Source organism: Rosa chinensis, chromosome 7 (genome assembly GCF_002994745.2).
Source record: "Rosa chinensis cultivar Old Blush chromosome 7, RchiOBHm-V2, whole genome shotgun sequence".
Taxonomy (NCBI): Eukaryota; Viridiplantae; Streptophyta; class Magnoliopsida; order Rosales; family Rosaceae; genus Rosa; species Rosa chinensis.
Window position 1 is genome coordinate 45803662 of NC_037094.1, and position 23029 is coordinate 45826690.

General features: G+C 46.8%; 3 protein-coding genes across 4 annotated transcripts; all 3 read right to left on the minus strand.

Moving 5' to 3' along the window:
* Positions 1-48: 48 nt before the first annotated feature.
* On the minus strand, positions 49-19852 carry LOC112180300 (putative F-box protein PP2-B12). Of its 2 annotated transcripts, XM_024318832.2 has the most exons (5): positions 19701-19852; positions 19404-19459; positions 2597-2900; positions 897-1015; positions 49-782 (listed from the first exon to the last, which is right to left on the minus strand). In XM_024318832.2, the coding sequence occupies exons 3-5, from the start codon at positions 2861-2863 to the stop codon at positions 392-394; spliced, it is 777 nt and encodes a 258-aa protein (XP_024174600.1). In that variant the 5' UTR covers positions 2864-2900; positions 19404-19459; positions 19701-19852; the 3' UTR covers positions 49-391. The 2 variants fall into 2 exon arrangements, with proteins under 2 accessions (XP_024174600.1, XP_040368052.1); XM_040512118.1 differs by lacking the exons at positions 19404-19459; positions 19701-19852 and adding an exon at positions 3862-3982.
* LOC121050657 lies at positions 4564-5031 on the minus strand. The gene has a single exon (XM_040511461.1). The coding sequence runs from the start codon at positions 5029-5031 to the stop codon at positions 4564-4566; it is 468 nt and encodes a 155-aa protein (XP_040367395.1).
* LOC112177997 (translation initiation factor IF-2-like) lies at positions 11739-14108 on the minus strand. Its single transcript, XM_024316222.1, has 4 exons — positions 14007-14108; positions 12759-12878; positions 12198-12500; positions 11739-12104 (listed from the first exon to the last, which is right to left on the minus strand). Exons 1-4 carry the CDS (start codon positions 14106-14108, stop codon positions 11739-11741), a joined length of 891 nt encoding a protein of 296 aa, XP_024171990.1.
* Positions 19853-23029: the final 3177 nt, after the last annotated feature.

A 23029-nucleotide genomic window follows, 5' to 3' on the forward strand; every position in this document is an offset into this window, starting at 1 on the left:
TTGAAATTATGCTAGATGTTGAATTTTTTAAAATTTCGAGCAATCTGCTGAATATCTTTAATAATAGACTATTTTTTAAAAAAGTTGCATAAAATTACTATCTATGTAACCAGATCTACTTGTATCAGTCCCTTCGCTGACTTTCCTCTGCCCGAGCAAGCCCAAATGACCAAACAAGTCACAGAAAGAGGCGGACATTGTATCATTAATCTGAAGAACAATAATACACAGGGGGACATGTTACCAATTCCAAGAGGATACACAAAAAAAGAATACATGGGCCCTAAACACATCCTCCAACCGAATAAAAGACCATGCATGCTCACAGATAAGAAGCATTCCAGATGCCTGGTTGCAATTTATTGGTCTGAAAATTTTGAGCAACATTGAGCTATATCCCTTTAGGCCTCACCTCAATACCTTCAACGATGAGGCCACGCTTAGAGTTACTGACTTCCTTTACACTGCACTCTACAACATCATCATCGTCTCCCTGTTCAATGAAAAATTCACCTATCTCAACCTCTATCCACCCATCTCCTCTGTCTCGAGCTTGCGGTCGCGGAGGCCTAGGGTCTAGGATCACACGATGCACAGTCACTACGTCACTTTGTTGATAACTGATACGCGACACAAGAGGCGATTCAAATCCATATCTGTGTTGTGAGAGCTGATACACAAGGTAAGCTGCATAGGTTGTTCCTGGGGATAAATCCTTGGTCTCTATGCATGCTTTGATGTCCAGCCACCATACAAGTTTGAGCTCAGCCACTTCAGCAAACCTATCATTTTATCTCACACACATATATGTAAATGCATGGTTACAGCACAATCAAAATAAAGCTCCACTTAGTAGTAATATTCATCCTCGATCATTTGATCGAAGTCAAGTATACCTGGAGTGTGGTAGAGTTATCCAATGCCAATAAGCGGGTGTATCTCCCCATGCAATTGTAAGCCCTCTTGCGCATACCATATAACATTTCTTGCCGCTTTGCTTTTCTAGTGCAAAGCTCTGTGTCAAAGAGTTGAGGATTAATAGTGCATATATATGTAGACATTTGATATCATGGCATGGGCAGTCAATCTTTCCTATAGATGGATATTTATGCAGATGTCCTGATTCTCGTCATCTAATTAAGGCTTAGTTTGGGATTGCTGTGCTGTGAGAGGAATCACTTTTAAATTTGCTGTGAGAGGAAGCACTTCTAATTTTGCTGTGAGAGGAAGCAGTTGAGTGTTTGGTAAACAGTTTTTGAAAGTGCTGTGAGAACGAAAAACAATTTCGAAGTGTTTGGTAAACTGTGAATAAAAAGTGCTGTAAGCATTTATAATTACTAAAAAGGACATAAATGTTGAAAATACCCAAATAAATACCACTAAATAAAAAAAAATTATGTTCATCTAACTCTTCTTATATTTTCTATTGATTTTTATTTTTGTTTTTTTTAGTGCATTTTTTTTTATTGATTTGGAAAGGTGTCCAGACTCCAGACCCTTCGAAGTTCGAACAAGACAAGTAGACAACCTAACGTATATTATTATAATTGTACAATCTAGATAGATACCTTTGATGATAATTTAAACAAATGAATTACCAAAAAAAAAAAAAAACAACAAAAGCTTAGAAATAAGACACGAACAGTAAACAAAAAGAGAAGACCATTATCACTCATTCCCTTCTAATCCACAATGATCAGGCAGAAGGAACTCAAGGAAGAAAAGCCAAATAGCCAATTTCATCTTCATCTTGTTGATTTTTCCTCCTGATCTACCTTTCTCTTCATCTTCGTTTCCTCTCTCTCTCTCTCTCTCTCTCTCTCTCTCTCTGTGTCATTAATTTTGGATCTATGCTTTATTTTGGGTTCTGAAATTTAACCATGGTGAGATGCTATTATGGTTATGTTGAGTTTGTTCCCAGATGGGAAGGAGATTTTGAGTCTGCTATCAATCTTGTAGGTTCCATTCTGAGTTTCTTTTCTGGGAATTTTGAGATGGTTTTTCTGGGTTTCAATTTGATGTTGATGAGCTCTTGAGATATGGAGATGGGTATGAGTCTACTTGATTTTGAGAGTTTGGGATTATGAGTTAGATGTTTTACCTCTTCAAAATTGTGGGATGTTGCTCTCTTGAATTTTAGTGAAGAGGAAGAGGAAGAGGCGGAGGTGCTGTAGATGACGTTGTTGAGATCTTTGCAGAGGGAAGAGTGCGAGAGGGAAAGATGTAAAGTTGAGAAGAGCATGAGGAAAATTCGGATATTCATCAAAATTTCATTTAATCTTTCGCGTCGAGGGTTGATTCCTGCAGAAGCTGAAATCAAAAAGCTACGAATTGCAGCTTCTTCAATTCGGCGGTTGGGAGAAGCGCTTCGGGTCAGAAGCTGATTCTCCATGGTTTACCAAACACCACCAAACAATTTCAGAAGCGCTTTTGAGATCAAAAGCAGTCCCAAACTGGGCCTAAGATTGTCGAACTTTGCTAGATATTCATGCTACAGAAACAGAATGATACTAATCTATATAGAATCATACAGGTATGAAAGTACACAATACTGTTGAAGAGCAGAGTTAATTAGTACTAAATTTGGCTCACTTACCATGTTACCATTGCTTATGATGATCGAGTGACTGCAAAGACGAAAGTAGAGATCCTTCTTGGACATGGAGTTCAAAGACGACGATGACGGGGATTGCGAAATGATTTGCTTATAATCTTGAGGCAGAAACCTCTCCCAGACAAAATCAGAATCTCCAGCTATTCTCAAGACAGGAGAGACTACTGATGATCTGCAGGCATCGCGCGGAGATGTAAAGGAAATGATGAGGGAGATGGACTCCACTGGCAACATGCTGATCATGTCCATTTCTTACTTCTTCTTCCTCCTTCAGATCTCTAGCTATCTATATATCAATATATAAAAATTTATATCTTTTTTTCTGTTCTGTAAGGTATCCTAGAAATCTTAAGCAAGAAGAGAACGACCAAAGAGAGACTTTTGAAAGTCTAAATCTTTCGTCCAAGTCAATGATCGATCAGGACTAGTATATACATTGTTCAACATTATCTTCTAAACCCTTAACTCTGATTAAAAATGAATTGTAGCAGTCATCTTCCCTATTTCTTCGTCATGGTTTGGCCTTAAACAACTAAATTAGTTGGCCTTATATATATAGTCACCATTCGCTACCAACTAAACTAAATAAGCTATATATACTTGCATTTATTTCCAATTCTGTGTCAAAACATTAACCATAATGCAGTGCACTAAGTAGCACCGATACGGTACGAGTATCCGGATACGATGCAGTGCGATACGTAAGTACGGTAAATTCAAAATATTTTAAGATACGGTACGCGAAGGATACGTCAATTAAATATATTTTTTAATATATATATATATATATATATTAATTTTTAAAATATAAATAAAACGTGTATAATATAGAGAAAGAAATTAACTACGGTTAATCCTTCTTAACTAGACTATGGCAATATAGAGGTCAGTTTTCCTCATCATCAATTAATACACACCAAGTCACCAAGAATACTGTAATACATACCTCTTTCGTTTTCCTCCACACAAAAAATAAATAAAAAAATTACATTTATAAGCCCATATATAGGTGGATAAGGTCAATTGTTATTCAATTTAGGGATGAGACGATAGCCTCTGAGAAAGTAGATTTGGCCTTCCTCCCGTTCTCTTTTGCAATACTGCAAGTCTGCAATCATGGATTCCTCAAGGTCTTTGACGACCAGGCTCTTTCTCTCCCTCTCCAAGAAGAGGAAAAGAAGCTCCAAACGAAGGAGGAGAGGAAGAGAAGAGAAGAGAAGAGAAGAGAAGAAAGGAGAAGAACGTACCGGAAGCTTCAGCTGTTTTTCAAAGTCTAATCGAAGAAAGTGTATCTTGAGGTCTGATCGAAGAGAAGCGGCTGCTGCAGATAGTCTAAACAAATAGCCTTGGGTAGGTCTTTCCGTCTTTATCTTTTATGTTTTGTTTTTTTTTAAAGGGGAAATTGTCCGTACGGTATCTCACTTTTGGCTCCTTATAATTTTTGGTACATGACAAAAAAAAAATATCAATACGGTATCTGAAGTTTTCTGTCCGACCGAAAATTGGTACATATGGCCGTTACCTCCGTTACGGAACTTGTCAGCTGGCAAATTTATAAGGGTATTTCCATTCACATATCAATTAATTTTTTTTTGGAAAAATAGTTAGTACGGTACCCCGCCTTTGGCTCCTTATAACTTTTGGTACCTGATAAAAAAAAAATATCAATACGGTACCTGAAGTTCTCTGCCCGACCGAAGATTGGTACGTATGGCCATTACCTCCGTTACGAAACCTACCATCTGGCAATTTTCAACTTAAAATGACCAATTTGCCCTTTATTATTATTTTTTTCTTAGTTCTTCTTCTTCATATAATAAAAAAAATCAAAAGAATTTTTTGCTTAAGTTCATGTGGGTTTTGTTTAATTTCATCTGGCTTGTGTGATCTTCATCACAGGTTGTCAAATTGGCTGATGCATTTCCTGAGGCACTTTCAGCGAGAAACTCTCAATGAGAAGGATATTGGATTGATTTAATGGGGTCTGAGACATATAGAACTGCATATTTTGCCCCAGACTGATCTACAAAACTAACCATCTCAGAGAAAATTGTACTCTCTGAATGTGGGTGTTCTAGTTCCTTTTTAGAATCAGATCCTTTGTGGCAGAACACCACCAAATCTACTTCCCCATTTCGTCTCTTCTCCATCCTCAAAAGAAAATAATCATGGACCGAATGCAGGTCTAAAAGCTTTTGAACATCATCACCCCACATAGAGCATGACTCTGAGAAACAAATATTACTGAATCCAAAATTCTGCCCACAAATCTCTAACATCCCTGACACTAAAGAACTTTCCATAGCATCATTCTCTGATGCAGAAATACAAGGGAATGCCATGGAGGCGATAGATCGGCCAAGCGTGAGTGGCTGCTTGAGGTTGAGCCTTCTTCTAGGCTCTGGGTCTCTCTCCATTGACTAAAGCTAGCTCTATAGGTGTAGCCCCATGTACCTACATACGCTAGAACGAGCATAATTAGCTATAATGAGTCACACTCATTGTGCCGCCGGAGGTACCGAATCTCACCAAGGGAATGACCTGCGAAGTCACGGCCAGGCGGGCTACCGCTCGAGCCCCGGACCACCCCCAGATCACCGCTGACGCGCCGCCACGCGCCGCGTCAAGATAGCATCAGAAGCCCCTGACGCTGGGAATCGAAGCACAGCAGTCCCACATCGGAAACAAGAAGAAGATCAACCCCTTCCTCGCCTATAAAAGGTCCTCTCCTCTCTACTCATTAATTACGCAATTACTACTCATTTATTGTTATGCTGCGCATACAGTGACTGACTTAGGCATCGGAGAAGTGAAGACCGCCCAACGCGGTCTCCCTCTGACGTCCTGTCTATCGTGTTGCAGTAACCGGAAGCACCTAATCCTAGGAGTAGCGGTCCGCCCACCAGACCCGCGTTAAGCAAGGAATCGGCTACCGCCGGACCTGAGCATTAACATTGGCGTCGTCTGTGGGAATCCTTGAACAGAAGGTCATCCCGCCACAATCACCATGACTAACGACAGCGGGGGAAACGCTGAAGAGCAGGCAGATCAATCTGCCATTCCCCAACCCACCAACCCAGCGGTAGGCGTAAACCGCGCATTATTCACCACCCCGGTCAACCCCGGTGGTGAAACAAACCCAAGTAGCAGCCGCCCGCCAAGCCAAGACCTCGCCTCCCTGTACGAGATGGCACTGGCGGATCTTCACAAGGCGAACAGAGAACGTGAACAAGAACGCAAGGAAAAGGCCGAAGCCCAGAGACAGGTGGCCACGCTTGTGTCCCGCTTCGACGAGCTAAAGAAAGCGCTGGAAGCAACACCCAACCCGGCACGAAGTGAACAGTCACGAAGCACCAGGCATAGCCGACCCGGCACGGGAGCACTGATGCCAGCACCGGTCGTACATATGCAAGTCCCGCTGCACCCACCAGAGCTAGCGGCAATGGGACCACCCCCCGCACCCCAGCCAATGTTGGAACAAGAGGCGGAGTCATCACTACGCACCCACCGCTCGAGACCTAGGGCGAGAACAGAGGGAGACCCGCCCACTCTAGGGCGAGGATCAGCTTAGCGGAGTGGTCGCCTGCACCCCGCCGGCGACGCAACCGCTCAAATATTGGAGAGGATGCAGCAGTTGGAACAAAGGTTAATCCGGGCGGAGTCGGGCACCCCGGCACCAGCTTCAAACCCGCTTTTCGCGGCCAGGCTAGGACCATTTACTGCTGCAATTTTGCTAGCCGTCAGACCGGCGTATGCAAAGACCCCTAAAATGTCACATTACAGCGGTAAGACTGATCCCTTCGTCCATATGGACACCTTCAAGAAGGTCACCAACAACAAGGGATTCGATGACGCCACCCTGTGCCACTTGTTCAGTGAAACGCTGGACAATGAGGCAATGAATTGGTTCTTCGAGTGCCCGCCGGGATCCATTGACTCATTTCAGGCATTATCGCATGCTTTCCTTTCTCGGTTCATCCTACTGTCTGCAGGGCACCACAACACAAGCCAACTGTTCAACGTCAAGCAGGGTACGGAGGAGACACTGAAGGCATTCGTCACAAGATGGCGAGCGGCAGCATCTCAGTGCCGTGACCTCGATAAAACAATGGCTTCGGCGGCTTTTAAGCAGGGACTCCTCAAAGGGCCATTTCTCTATCACCTCAACTACAATCATCCAAATGAGGTATATGACCACCTCATGAGTGAGGCGGTCATTCATGCCCAAGCAGAATTCATCACATATGGGGAGGCCCCACCGCCACCAGCGGCATTGACAAAGTCGACACAACCCTCCTCCAGTCAGCAGGGGACCGCTAATAAAACCTCCACACCGCCAGCTGACAAGAAGAGGGAATGGCAGCAGGGTCAGTACCAAAACAAGCGGCAAAAGGAACAGCACTACAAGGGAAACCGCCCATTCCATGGGGACAACCGCAACAAACATGCGAAGTCTTCCCAACGGTATGCAGTATTTACAGTCCTCACGGCTTCACATAAAGAAATATACAATCAATGCAAGGATCAGATCCCACCGCCGCCCCCGGGAAAATACCCAAAAACGGGAAAACCAAGGAACACCGGCAGGTGGTGCAAATACCACGAGGACAGCGGTCACAATACCAACAGCTGCAATGCCCTCAAAACGGCCATTGATACCTTGTACCGGGACGGCAAGCTTGAGCAGTTCAAGGTACGCCAACCGCCACTCGTGATCGCCGATATTGAGCCCATGGGCCGCATCAACACAATCGACGGAGGTGCTCCAATCACCAGTATGTCTCACAGAGCTAGAAAGCGTTATGCGCGAGCCAATCACCCAAAGGAAGTCTGCAACATCCGCTACGAAAGATCCGCCAAAATCCCAAGATCTGGTTGGGAACCCATTACCTTCTCGGAGGAGGAGGAACGCGGAGTACATCTACCCCAGGACGATCCTTTCTTGATTGACGCTATTCTGGGCAAAATGTCAGTAGGACGAGTCCTGGTTGATAGCGGCTCCGCTGTCAACGTTATATTCGGCGGTTGTTACAACAACCTTAAGAGGAACAGAAAATTGCTCCAAGACCATGAACCACTGCTCAGCTTCTCCGGCGGCGTTACACAACCGCTGGGTTCTGATTATATGCGGCTCGTTATGGGCAGTAGTCCATGTATGGCTGAGATACATACGGAGTTCATAATTGTCGATTGTTCGAGTTCATACAACGCCATCATTGGTCGGCCAGCGCTCAACAAACTCAAGTGCATCATCGCCGGGTACATGTTGCTCATGAAATTCCCCACACCCAACGGCACAGGATGTGTCAAGGGAAGTCAGCAATTGGCACGCGAGTGTTACTCTACTACAATGGCACAATCGGCCCGCCGCCACGAGATCCTAGCGGTAGGCAGTCGGGCACCGCCACCAAACATCTTTGAGGACCCCAGGGAGGATGAAAAGAAGTACGTGAGGAAGGAGTCGGTCAACCCATAAACATCACTGAGGGTTGTCAGCATCTCGGACGAGCACCCTGAGCGGACGGTCCGCATAGGGGCTCAATTGGACCTAGAGTTGGCGGCGGAGCTCACCCAGTTCCTACGTGACAACGCTATGGTCTTTGCCTGGTCATATGCAGACATGCCAGGTATCTCCCCTGAAATCATCTCACACAAGTTGAGCATCAAGCCATCCTTCTACCCTATCAAACAGAAACGCAGAGCCTTCGACGAAGAAAAGTACCGCGCTATCAGAGAAGAGGTTGCCAAGCTCCAGGGCATTGGGTTCATCCGCCAAGTCATCTATCCACAGTGGATTTCCAACCTGGTTATGGTCAAAAAGGCTAGCGGTAAGTGGAGGATGTGCGTCGACTTCAAAAACCTTAACAAGGCATGCCCGAAGGATAGCTTCCCATTACCTCGCATCGATCAACTCGTCGACGCAACCGCTGGACACGAGCTTCTCAGCATGATGGATGCTTTTTCCGGTTATAACCAGATTAGGATGCATCCCGCCGACCAGGAATGTACCACCTTCACCACCGACAAAGGCCTGTATTGTTACAATGTGATGCCTTTCGGTTTGAAGAACGCTGGGGCAACTTATCAGCGGCTGATGAACGCCATGTTCGCGGAACATCTGGGCAAGATAATCGAAGTCTACGTAGACGACATGTTGGTCAAAAGTAGAAAGGCCAGCGGACATGTGGCAAATCTAAAAATCATAATAACCATTCTCTTGGCCTACGGCATGCGCCTTAACCCGGAGAAATGTTTCTTTGGCGTCACCGCCAGCAAATTTCTGGGATATATTGTCAGTGAATGAGGCATCGAGGCCAACCCTAACAAGGTACAGGCTATCCTCAACCTGAAGGACCCAGAGTGGAAGGTGCACGTCCAATGCCTCCAGGGCCAGCTAACCGCCCTGTCTCGATTCATCTCCAGATTGACCGACAGGTGTGCCCCATTTTTCAAAGTCCTCAAAACAACCCACAAGAAGGTCATCGACTGGAACCCAGAGTGCCAGGCGGCGTTCCAAGGCCTGAAGGAGTACCTGGCGGCAGTTCCGCTCCTCTCCATTCCTGTCCAAGGAGAAACATTGTACATTTACCTAGCGGTATCTCAGTCAGCGGTAAGCTGCGCCATCTTCCAGCGGGAAGGCCAGGACGAGCTCCCAGTTTTCTATGCCGGTAGGGGCATGAACGGAGCAGAGACGCAGTATCCTCCATTGGAGTAGCTTGCTCTCGCACTCATCGTTGCCGCCAGACGCCTCCGCCAGTACTTCCAAGCCCATACAATCCATGTGTTAACCAATCAACCGCTGAGACAAGTAATGCAAAACCCTGAACATTCGGGCCGCCTCAGCAAGTGGGCCATTGAGCTCAGCGAGTTTGACATTGATTACAAACCACGAACCGCCATGAAAGGCCAGGCGGTGGCGGACTTCATCGCTGAGTTCACCGAGCGTCAGCCCGAAACCAAGATCGATATACCGCTCGGAACAGAAATTGCTACGGCTGTAGAGCCGACACCCCAACAGTCGAAGTGGAACCTACACGTGGATGGGTCCGCCTCCGCCAAGGCCAGCGGTGCCGGAATCATCTTGACAGGACCGTTGGGGCTTAACGTTGAGTACGCGTTGAAATTCAACTTCAAAGCTTCTAACAACATGGCGGAATATGAGGCACTCATTGCCGGCCTACTCCTAGCCATTGATTCAGGGGCCGACAGTGTCAACATCTTCAGCGACTCTCAGCTGGTCGTTAACCAGGTCAACGACAGCTTTCAGGCCAAGGATCAGCAGTTAGCGGCATACTTAGGATACACCAAGACGTTGCTCAAAAATTCAAGTTCCACACCATCACACAAATCCCCAGGGAAAAGAATGCCAAGGCTGATTCGCTGGCAAGACTGGCAACCGCCCAACCACACCAGAGCCCAGCAGACATAAGGGTGGAGTCCCTGGATAGGCCAAGTATCACCAAAACCTTGGCGGAGATCTTTAGCATCGAGGTCAATCCTAGTTGGATGGATGAGATTATCCAATACAAACGCAACGGGACATTGCCGGAAGACAAAATCAAGGCGCGACAGCTCCAGCGGAGAGCAACCCAGTACAACATGCAGAGCGGCAAACTTTACCGCCAGGGATTCACTCACCCCAACCTTCGTTGTCTAACCCCAGAAGAGGGACAGGTCGTGCTGGCAACAATACATGGCGGGGAATGCGGAAATCACTCAGGCGCCAGGTCCTTGGCTAATCGCACAATGCGACAAGGCTACTTTTGGCCTACGCTTGGTGATGACGCCCGGCGGATATCAAGATCCTGTCACAAATGCCAACAATTTGCTGATCTTCCACACGCTCCGGCGGAACCTCTGTCGGTTATCGTCAGCCCCTGGATTCACTCAACGTGGGGCCTGGATTTGATGGGAAAATTCCAAACCGCCAAAGGTCAATTCAAATATATCATTGTCGCCATTGACTACAGCAGCAAATGGATAGAGGCGGAGCCACTGACGGCGATAACTATCGCCAAGGTAATCCACTTCTTCTGGAAGAACATCTACTGCCGCTATGGTGTCCCACACGCAATCATCACAGACAACGGCACACAGTTCAACAACAAGGAACTCATCTCTTTCACCGCCAATCTGGGCACCAAGATGCGTTTTGCATCGGTCGCCCATCCCTAAACCAACGGCCAGGTCGAGGCGGCAAACAAGATAATCAAGAAACTATTGCAGAAGCGGCTCGATGAGGCAAAGGGTTTGTGGGCGGAGAAGCTCCCGGAGGTTCTATGGGCCATCAGAACAACTCCAACCTCCGCCACAGGTGAAACCCCCTTTTGCATGATGTTTGGGACCGAGGTTGTCCTCCCTGTCGAGGTAACCCAACCAACCGCTAGGGTCGAAGGTTACTGCCCCAAGACCAACTGCGACGGCGTTAACCTCGACAAGGATTTACTAGAGGAAAAGCGAGACGCAGCCCATTTGCGCAATCTCCAGAATAAGCGGCGAGTATCACGTTTCTACAACGCCAGGGTTAAGGCCCGCAACCTCCAACTGGGGGACTGGGTGATGAAAGAAGCTATACCCCCACCGACGAAACTCCGCCCAACTTGGGAAGGTCCATACAAAATTGTAGAGGTCGTTGGCCCGGGAACCTTCTACTTAATGGACAAGGATGGCGTCACAACGACCCACCCTTGGAATATCGAACACCTTCGGTATTACTACAAATAGTCATACCGCTACCCAAGAGCATCTTGACTTAGCTAAATTTTTGTTCAATATTTAGCTAAGGGAAGCTACCCAACGGGTACGACCCAGCTTTTGTAAACGCTGTTCAGACAGCTATCAATGAAACGAGGAATTATTCAAACCATTGTTACCAAGTCTAGCACTGAGGGCAACTGGCAACGCCAGTCAGCGGACTACGTCTGCTACATTGTGCACTTGGACCAATTTTAATTCCTTTAATGTTTCATTCATGACCAAAAGCAGGTATCAAGACTTCTAGCGGCACACACATTATCATAAACAGAAACAAACACTTGGAATTTGGGTGCCAACAAATTTCATTCATCTCAAAACATAATTACATCATTATGCCTCAGCGGCCATACAAAAATTTTCCTACTATTTAGGGGTTGACGGGATTGGCGGGATCAGCAGGGTTGGTTGGGTCGACCCCGCTACCTTCAACAGTTCCACCGGTGGCCTGCGGAGGATGGGAGCGGCTCGTCTGATCGGACCCTCGGGCCGTGGGGCTGGGAGTCTCTATCGTGCCATCCGCCCGGGTGTGGGCCGCCAAGAACCCGGCGCGGGACTCCTCGGATTGCGTAGGCATCCGCTGGGAGTCACCTTCTGGAGGCTCGCCACTCTCCCCGCTACCCGAAAGGACTCCGGGACCAGATGCGGCAGGGGGAGCGGTACTTGTTGTCGGCGGCGCTTCTTTCCTTGGCTGCACGACTGGCATTGCCGCTTTCGCCGAGTCAATGGCGCCCTTCTGCCACAACATCTCCACATTGGCCAGGGCACCGGCCTTGGCTGCGTCGTTCAGCGCCTTCTTGTGGACTGCCGACTGCTTATACGATTCAACAGCGGCAGCCGCAGCACGGCTTCCCTCAGCCTCCAGGCGAGCGACCTCACCTTCCAGCCGCTTGATCTCAGCTTGTTTAGCGGCGGACTCCCGCTGAAGGATCTCAATTTTCTTCTCCTTCGCGGTCACCCGGTCCTGTACCAGAGACATATCCTGCTCCAGCTTGGCGTACCGCTCATTCTGGTCCAGGTGCCGCTCAATGGCAAAGTTCGGCTTGCCCCTGGCATCCGCCGCATCGCAGTCGGCCTTTGCCAGACGTTGCTCGACATCAGCCAACTTCTCCTGTGTCTTCCCCAAGTCCCTCTGGAGGCCCGCCACTTCCTCCCTCAGCTCCCGCTCAACCAGAGGCTGCTTGGACGCCGCCTGGAACATCTCGTGAAGCCCAACGGCGACGTGCCCAAAGGCTGTGCTGAAGGGCGACTCGCTGACGGCGGTCGACCGAACAATCCCCTCCAGACCGCCGAAACCTAGCCGCTCGCACAGGTGATACAGGAAGTCCCGCTCACCATCATTAAGGAACTCGGCGTAGGCAGCGAATGAGTCCAGGCCGCTCGCACCCACCTCTTCTGCCACATCCGCAACAGCCCCGGGCGGAGCCTGCCTCGACTTCTTGGGTTGCTCTCGGGCCCCCGTTACTTCCACTTCCTCCTCATCGCCAGAGTCCGGCTGGAGGCGTTTTAGCTGGAGCACCCGCGTGCTCCCAGCAACGGTTGGCCTCGAACTCCCCGCCAGCGGCGCCAACCCCGGTATGGTAACACCCTCGGTGGGGCGCACCGCTTTCTTCGCCAAGCCGCGCCGAAGGGCCGGCGCCTCTCTTTCCTCGGCGCTACTTCACTCGTCCCGCCGGTCCCCGCCTGGATGGCGGGCAGCCCATCACCACCAAGATGGGAGTGGTGTGGCATTGGCAGCACCACGGGAACCTCTGACTGGCTCAGCGCCAGTGTCTCCGGATCCACCACCGTCTTTTGTGCCTCCATCCCGGAAGCATACATGGCTTCCAGGAAGTTATCAATTTCAGCGCGGTCCATGGCTATAGAAAAGGCATCGCAGCTAGCCTTATTTCCCGGCGGAGTCTCTGCAAAAGTTGGTAGCAGGTCAGTTAGCATGGGACAATCCCACCAAAGGTACGATACAGCTAAGGTTACTTACCAACGGCGCGTGTCAACTGTTGGGCTACCAGCAACTCCCACTCGCTAAGTAGACGGAAGTCCAGCAAGTTGCGGTTCCGCCAGCAACCTCTGATGCGCGCTACCCGGCACTCTTCTTCACGAGTAAGGTTGTACCGCAACCCCGCTGCACAAACAAGTCATCATCATCAGTAGAGCACAAAAAAAAAAAAAAAAAAAAAAAACACAAACCACCAGTCGTATTCAGCGGAAACAACAAACAACCTCGGATGGGTTGGAACTCTGACTTAATTCTAAACGACGGCTCCCCCTCGTTAGCCCCCACCTGGTACTCCCATCTCGCTGTGGCAACGCAAAACGAGCCCCGCCAGTACGACATGGAGTCCCGCAGGTTTTCAATCAGCTTGGGCGCTCCTTGCCGACGGCTGAGGTTCACTTGCCCTCTACAACCCTGGCGCTTCACGTACACCAGTTCATAGAAGTGCAGCACCTCCGCCATGGTCGGTCCTTCGCAACCAGACAACCGCCACAGCGAGTTGAGTGACAGCAGTAACCGCCACATGTTGGGGCACACTTGCCCAAAGGCAATGCCAAACTCGCACAGCAGAATCTGAAGGTTGGGCACCAGCGGGAGAGTCACTCCCTCGCGGAATATGGCCTCGTGCACCGCAGCATGACCCACCGGCAAAATCGAAGCTTTCTCCTCTACCGATGGTGGACGTAGCTTCACTGCCCCGGGCAACCGGAACACCCGCTTCAGACGGTTGACGGCAACTGCTGTCATCCTACCTCCCGCCTCGTCAACGGGAGTGCCGTCCTCGAACACCCACGCAGACTCGGTATCCTCCCCCGTGTTACCTCCCCCGCTAGCGGAACCGCTGGCGGCACTATTACTTTCTAGCCGCTCCTCATGCAAGGTATGCGCAACGGCAACCTCCCCCGCCCTAGAACTCTCCGGACGCGACGCACGACCCATATCTACGTCCCACGGAATGGTCTGTAGCGGCTCGACTTCTAGCTGTTCTGGCAGTGAGGTTCCTGCACGGGCAGACGGACGCAACGAGTCAATAAAATTTCTATCCGCCGCGCTGAACGACACTTCAGATCCGGAATCCTCACTGCTCGAGATCTCTATGACGTCGGCCATCCCAAAAAAAACCCTAAAACCCAAATCAGTTAGCTCACACAGGATCTAACCTATCCCTATAACAGTTAGTGCCCAAGAACATCAACAACACCCAACCCAGAAAATGCCAAAACAAGAACGAACACAGACTAAAACCCAGATTCGACCATCTAGAAAAGCCCTAACAACCCCAATTGTCAATCACAACCACCCTTCCCCAAACCCACTCACACCCTCACAGTACGTCGACAGAGCATATCACGGAAAAACACATAAACCCAACAACGCAGACACCCAATCAAACAGGAAAAAGGCTAGATTACCAACCTTGACAGTGGAGCCTCTGACAGCAGTGTGCACACTACTCTTCGCAGCCGGAGATCGTCTGTTCGTCCACGCGTAAGAACTCGCCAATATCACCTCACTTTTCTCCTCCGATTTCAAACAGAGAACACTTGAAGATGACGACGGCACAGTTCGAAGTTTAGAGCAGTGCCAAATATGCGACCTTCCCCCCCTTTTATGTCAACGTCAAACAATCCCACGCCGTCCGTTTAAAAAACGACATCGACTGCCAGCCGTACGCGTGTCCAACAGCTGCAGTTACTCTCCGGATTAACCGAGGCGTCGCCTCGGTTACGAAATCCATCATTACTCAACATTAATGGCGAGGAGACGGCTCGACGAAGGGGACACGCCTCTGCACGCTAACCCTTTGGGGGCTTGCCACGTGTCCACCACCATCAGACGAAGCGTCCGACCGAAGCCACAACTTTTGGTTAGAAGGCCCCAAGTATCGAAGTCCGCTGAGCGAAACCCCGCTAGCGGAACTTCTCTTTTATCATCTGCCAAGTATTGAAGTCCGCTGAGCGAAACCCCGCCAGCGGAACTTCTCACTTGTCATCTTCCAAGTATCGAAGTCCGCTGAGCGAAACCCCGCTAGCGGAACTTCTCACTTGTCACCTTCCAAGTATCGAAGTCCGCTGAGCGAAACCCCGCTAGCGGAACTTCTCACTTGTCACCTTCCAAGTATCGAAGTCCGCTGAGCGAAACCCCGCTAGCGGAACTTCTCACTTGTCACCTTCCAAGTATCGAAGTCCGCTGAGCGAAACCCCGCTAGCGGAACTTCTCACTTGTCATCTGTCGAGTATCGAAGTCCGCTGAGCGAAACCCCGCTAGCGGAACTTCTCACTTGTCATCTGTCGAGTATCGAAGTCCCCTGAGCGAAACCCCGCTAGCGGCACTTCTCACTCGACAATTGGCAAGGGGCAGCCTAGGTTGTATGGCACCGCCGGCAGGGCCCTCCATCTTGCAAACCCCGTGTATTGCTGAGCGTAGTTCCGCTCAGTAACCACGGCCGAACACGTCTACCCGACGCTGTTTTCCTGCTGCATCCAGCGGGGGGTATCCGCCAACGGCGGATCCCCAGGCTACGCCTCCTTTCTGTCAGCGACCGCCACGCGGCGTTGTAGTCAGACCGTCCCTACGGGACACGGGGACTTGTCAACAGTCTACGATGACCCTGATCAGGTACGTTGACCCCCGCCACTCGGGTACTAAGATTGGGCTCGCAACCCAACACCTTCTGCTCTGTGCAGCTTCCCCTCATCAAACAATTTGCAGATCATCCGGAGGTCCGTCTTGGCTAGGGAGTGGGGGATTCCCTGGCGGGCCCGGCAGGGGCCCACCCGAAAGGGTATAAAGCGTTTGCTCAGTAAACCCATGGTTGACGACGCACTGATGCTAATTATGCTGTTGCAAGTCTACCGGAGGTAACGCTTCACACCGCCGATCAACTCCCCAACCAAGATTGCCCTCCTTGACTGGGGACTTGGGGACTTGTACCTACATACGCTAGAACGAGCATAATTAGCTATAATGAGCCACGCTCATTGTGCCGCCGGAGGTACCGAATCTCACCAAGGGAATGACCTGCGAAGTCACGGCCAGGCGGGCTACCGCTTGAGCCCCGGACCGCCCCCAGATCACCGCTGACGCGCCGCCACGCGCCGCGTCAAGATAGCATCAGAAGCCCCTGACGCTGGGAATCGAAGCACAGCAGTCCCACATCGGAAACAAGAAGAAGATCAACCCCTTCCTCGCCTATAAAAGGTTCTCTCCTCTCTCCTCATTAATTACGCAATTACTACTCATTTATTATTATGCTGCGCATACAGTGACTGACTTAGGCATCGAAGAAGTGAAGACCGCCCAACGCGGTCTCCCTTTGACGTCCTGTCTATCGTGTTGCAGTAACCGGAAGCACCTAATCCTAGGAGTAGCGGTCCTCCCACCGGACCCGCGTTAAGTAAGGAATCGGCCACCGCCGGACCTGAGCATTAACACCCCAAAATCAAACGCTCCCACATCTGGTCCATCAAATCCACATCCTTAAGAAACATGGACCTCACCAAGCTCACACCCATCGTGGCCATGCTCGCTGGCAACGCTAGATCGATGCGCGTGAGCCTCTCAACACAGTCGTTTCTCAGCACAGAGAAAGGGAAATCATACTTGTCACACGGGGCTCAATCTTCCTCAATCCAAAGATGGTACTCTTTGTCGATGAAGAAATCGAGGTCAGGCTCACGCACCTGGAAGCGCGTGACGGCAGAGCACACCCAAGAGTCGATGTGGGAGGTGTAGTACTGGTAGAAGATGAAAGAGAGGTGGAAGGTTTTGATTGGAGAATTGGGGCGGAGAATGAAAGCGCGGTTGACGAACTCGACGAAGCCGTGGCTCGTGATGGGGAGGGGTTCGGCGTCGTTGACCGGGAAGAGGTGGTAGGAGAACTCGAGGAAGCGGAGACGGGACCAGAGGGATCGCCATTGGCAGGAGACGAGGGAGTTGTGGATGGCCTCTAAGGTCGGAATCAAGGAGAGGATTTGGATCAGAATTTCATCGGGAAGATCGTTTAGGGTTCGATTGGGTTTGGATTTGGGGCTTGAATTTCAGTGCTGAGAGAGAGAGAGAGAGAGAGAGAGAGAGAGAAGCAGACGAAGGATAATGAGAGAGAGAGAGAGAGGAAAAATGCTTAGAGAAAAAAAAAATTAATTGATATGTGAATGGACGAAAGTACCCTTGTAAATTTGCCAGCTAGCAAGTTCCGTAACGGAGGTAACAGCCATATGTACCAATCTTCGGTCAGGCAGAGAACTTCAGGTACCGTATTGATTTTTTTTTTTGTCAGGTACCAAAAGTTATAAGGAGCCAAAGGCGGGGTACCGTACGGACCATTTTCCCTAAAATAAAGGGTAAATTGGTCATTTTAAGTTGAAAATTGCCAGCTGGCAGGTTCCGTAACGGAGGTAACGGCCATATGTACCAATCTTCGGTCGGGCAAAGAACTTTAGGTACCGTATTGATTTTTTTTTTTTGTCAGGTACCAAAAGTTATAAGGAGCCAAAGGCGGGGTACCGTACGGACCATTTTCCCTTTTTCAAAAGGAAAATGTCAGTTGTACGGTTGTACCCCCACGTATCCAATTTAATTACAAAAATTCGTATCCTATTCAGATACGACGTATCCAGACCGTATCTAAATCAGGATCCTCGTATCCGAGCGTATCCAAGCCGTATCATACCCGTATCCCGGATCGGTACGGGATACGAGGCCAAAATGCCGTATCCATGCTTCATACTGTACATTATTATTAGGTTTTGCTGATGAATGCTCTTTTGTGCTTATGCATAAATAAAAACTAACATGCTGAATCTGGCTGCCTTGATGAAATCTTTACAAACTTCCTCAATTTTATGCTTCTGCATTGCTCTGGGGCTTTTCAATTCTTCTAGCAGGGCTAGATCGAGTTTGTTACATTCAAACCAATATTGTCATGTAATTAATCTCAAATCATGAGGCTGGTTCAAGCTACGCTATACTGTTACATTTCATTTCATTCTATATAATGTACTAGACTAGTTAAAGATCACGCGCTTTGCTGCGGGTAGTATAAACTATAAATGCATTCAAGTCGTATAACAATTGTAAATTGCTTCTTTTTTTTTTTCTAACTGAACTAACAACTAACAAAATCAAACGAAAAGAATTCAAATAGGCAAACCAATTCAAAACAAAATAGAACAGAAACCAACCAAAATCAGAAAGGAACAATATGTTAAATATTTTCCTTCAGTTCTAGATTACTGACTCTATCACATTCTCACTTCACATTCAGTGAAGATAGCAGTTCTTTTTAACCGATCCAATCATTCATAGGTGAAAATTTTCAAGTTAGGCGCCATCTTTTCTAAGCTCTTTAAAACCTCTGATAGTGTTTTGCAATCTAGTAGCTCTTCTTAATTGTGTGTAGTCCATGATGGGGAAGCACACGGTTTCTTTGAAACTGGTTCATCACATTGATTGTCCAATCCAACACCAAGGTGAGGAAAAAAAAAATCTTCTTTTCTGATCAGTGAAGGTAGAGGAGATATTCATCATGGTATTGCATTTGAAGTCATTATAGAGAAAATTTATTTTCTTGATCTTCCTCTGTTATCAGTATAATTAGTACAATTAAGAGTGGTACCTCAATGTGTGTTGGGGTTGGGTATTCAATCATTGAATCAAGTAGTTAAGAAGCTACAAAACATTGTTTAGCTACCTACACACTTGACTTATTTACTCTTGGATAATTGGAACATGTTCGAGTGGGATTTCAACTCCAAGCTCAAACCGAGCAATCATGACTCCATAGGAAGCTTCAATGATTCATTGCCAGACATTGGCTGAGACATGGCATTCACCCAATTCTCCATGGATAGGCAATAAGTTCAGGAAAGTTTTACCATCTTCAATTTCTGTGTGATTACTGGATATAGATAGAGCTTAGCGATCTCTCTTTTTAAAATTTGATCAGTAACACTTTATACAGAGAGAGACAATACAATGTAATTGAGCAAGATAATTGAGATATATATACATATGGAGAAAATAAGGATGTAGATCAATTACCTTAACAGCTGTCAGATATATTGAAGGATCAGGATTTTACTCTGTCATACCATCACCTGCAAACAAAAATGAAAGGAAATAGTAAACTTATGTGTGAGCCAGGTATGTAAATGAAAAATCTACACAAAATCATATATTAAACTATAAGTGTGCAGTTCTATGTTAGAGATTGAAGTTCACTGTTTTATTCACACTTCATAAGAATTAGCAGATCTGGGGAAATAAATTTGGCACCAAGCGTGTGTATTTACAGCTTAAAGTATTAAATTTCTAGTATACATGAACCCTTCCTATTACCTTTCTTTCATTGATGTCAAAGCCTTTCACTGATTTTATCAATACCAAATCACAACATCGCTCAATCCAGGCTTAATGTAACCCAGTGATGTACCAGTGATGGCTTAACAGAAGTTCTCTCTGTCGGGGTAACAACAAAACCCATCATCAAAAAAATGGGAAATTGATTGACATGAAACCAACAACCAAAATCGATTGCCTTTTTTTTTGGCCTCAGTCAAGAACAGCCAACAATTGGCTGGGCAAGGCAAGACCGGTGGAAGCAAAAAATTCACTTACCTGGTTAACACATCAGCAAATCCCTCCCTTTGTCCAGTCAAAGTGCAGCCGCTGCACTTGCTCTTAGGAAAGCTTGGAGTGGCAACATATTGGCACTGGCTGCATGAACTGTTGAACCACTTTTCATTTTTGGCAAACATGCTGCAGTTGACATTAGCAATGTAGTTGGTTAGTAGATGTTAACTATCTTTCTACCGTGATCCTTCAATAGTTTGAGATGGGTTAGTTAAGTTAAGCTTTCCATCTAACTTGGAATTGGAATAGGAATGCTGATTCCCAAATGAAACGCTTATTCTATCTCAAGATTTGTCCAATCCAAAGCCATTTACATTCTGGTTGCTTGGTAGGGTAATGATTCCCTACTGGCATTATACACTGGCATTATACAGAGCCAAACACTAGAAAGAGTTGGGCTGTGCTTGTACACGAGTGAACTTAAACTGAACAGTGGACAAACAACATGTTCTTTCAAAATTGTTAATGCTTCTCGGTAGTGAGGATATCCCTACAAGTGGAAAGCATTGTTTTTGTTATGTGTTCCAAAATATGGAGAGCTGCATCACTACATGTCACACAGTTTGTTTCACCTGTCCCGCGGACACAAAACTCACAAAAACGAGTAGAATCCAGAAGTCAAGAAGTAGGGAAACAAGGTGGAGAAAAACTCCGCCTCCGCCGCCACCGCCCTTAAGCCAACCAACTGTGCCCCTCCTAGTTGTAGGTTCACCACTAGTGGCCATGTTGAAATTTTGTCGAAGATGGCTGCCTTGGAGTAAATCCTAGCAGAGTAAAAATTTCGGAGAACTGAAGTTTGCTCAGTATTTGCTTTTGTCTCGCTTGACCATCGTATTTCTTCGTGAGTTAAGCACATTACCTTCTTTCTACAGTTCTACTATACTTAAAACATTGAAATTTGTATAAAAGTAACTTAATTATTGTCACGCCCCTGATTTTACACACATGAAAATCGATATATATAACCCCATAATTATATATGCGTGAACGTTCAGCCATCAATACAATATATATTTCTATTACTTTTTCCTTTTAACCCAAGTACATATTGATGCCCTGAACCCACTATCTCAATATTGACCCGCTCCATAGAGTCATATATTACATAAGCTTACGAATTAAATTGTCAACAACAAAATAAAACGTAAATGTTGCTCAGAGTTAACTATACAACGGAAGTCCTTATCGACGGTAAAATTACAAAAATGGCTTCCTACCGTAAAGCTGCAAAGGCGCTACCTTAGCTTCAGCCCCGATTATCCTAACCTGCAGGATTAACCCCTACACCGTTTGAATAGTGTACCGGGTTGCCACACAACAAACCAGGTAAGCTTTTGCAAGCCCGTATGAGTAACTCAAAACACACATGCACAACTCACGCCAAAATAAGGAAAACAACTCACGCTTTGAATTCTTAAAACACGAAATAAAGGAGAATAACTCACACTTTAATTTCCTTCCAAATCGAAATAAAAGAAAGCAACTCACACCTTGTTTTCTTTTAAAACGGAACATAGAAAACAACTCACACTTGAATTCTATCAATAAAACATAGAAAGCAACTCACACCTTGATTTCTATCAAAACGTTAATAAGGAAAACAACTCACACCTTGTCCCCTTAAAAACCATTAATAAGGAAGCAACTCACACCTTGTTCCCTAAAAATACGTAATGTCATGAGTTGTAAATAACCAATTCCTGTTACCCCATGAATTACCTATATGGTAGACAGATTAGAGCTCTAACTGAAAATGTAACCACTCGTTCGGCCAAAGACGTGGTCACCAGAGATTCTGCCCAAGGTCTTAGACCTTCGATCCTCGAGCCGCACTGTCCCTTGGAGCAAATCATTAAAGGAGTCGCATTGGACCTAAAATGTTACACAAATCGCAACGCTTTTGAAAACAATCGAAATCAACATTTCCATAATCATTGTTTTCCGAAAAAGCCATAACACAAAACAATAAAAAGCATCAATTCATGCCTATTGTTTTCATACCCAAATCTCAACACTTTTCTCAAATCTCAATGCTTTTCAAAACAAATCGAAATCAATCATTTCCACAAATCATTTGTTTTCTAAAAGCCACACCCCAAAACAATAAAAAGCATCATTTCATGCATATTGTTTTTATAAATCCACAAACCACCCAAAACATATATATTTCACGCAAATATATATCTATATGTAGTCATCCGCTCAGGAATGCCTACTAATACCAACTATAGTTTGCAGTTAACTAATAACTCTCAAAACAATTAGGTATTCCCGTTCGTGAATGAACTTCATGAGATTACTCACCTCAGAATCCCACTGCGTCTTCTATACAGAACCGAACTAACACTATCACCAACAACTCGTCCAATTCACCTTTTAGAAGCACCTATTCACCAATGATCTCAAATCAGTAACGATTCATAACCAATTTAAGTCCGAAACCCCTATTTTGAACTAAAATCCCCCAAAGTGACGCCAATCGAGGCGAAACCACATCCGAGACCTCCCAAAGTCTCTGGAATACGTCCACGATCGATGTGACCAAACCACAAGTCGATCGGACGCTCAAATCCTCACGGATAGAATAATCGATCCGTATGAAACTGCAAAAATCATAACAATTCCATACGAACTCCAAAATTTGCATATTATATATCGAAACGCTCGTATCAACGAGTAGAACATATACAATACCAAAAACAGTTCCTTAAGTGGCTGGAACACTGCCGAAACGCCACCACAGACGGTGGTGCACCGCCGCCGGCCAAAAACTCATTATTTCACGAAACTCCCAACATCAAAGTTCTTCATCTAAGCATGCTTGTGAATTCTCATAACTAGCTCGAAGTCAGAAAACAAGCATAAGGGGTCGAAAACTACCTCACAAGCCGTGAACAGTAATCCAATTCGAGTTGATCGAAGTTTCACGTGAATCGATCCAAACAACCACCAAGGATTGATTAACGAGGCTACTCTGAGCTCAACCAAGAAGACTTGAAGCCTCGCCGACGTCGGAACAAGGAATTCCGACCGGG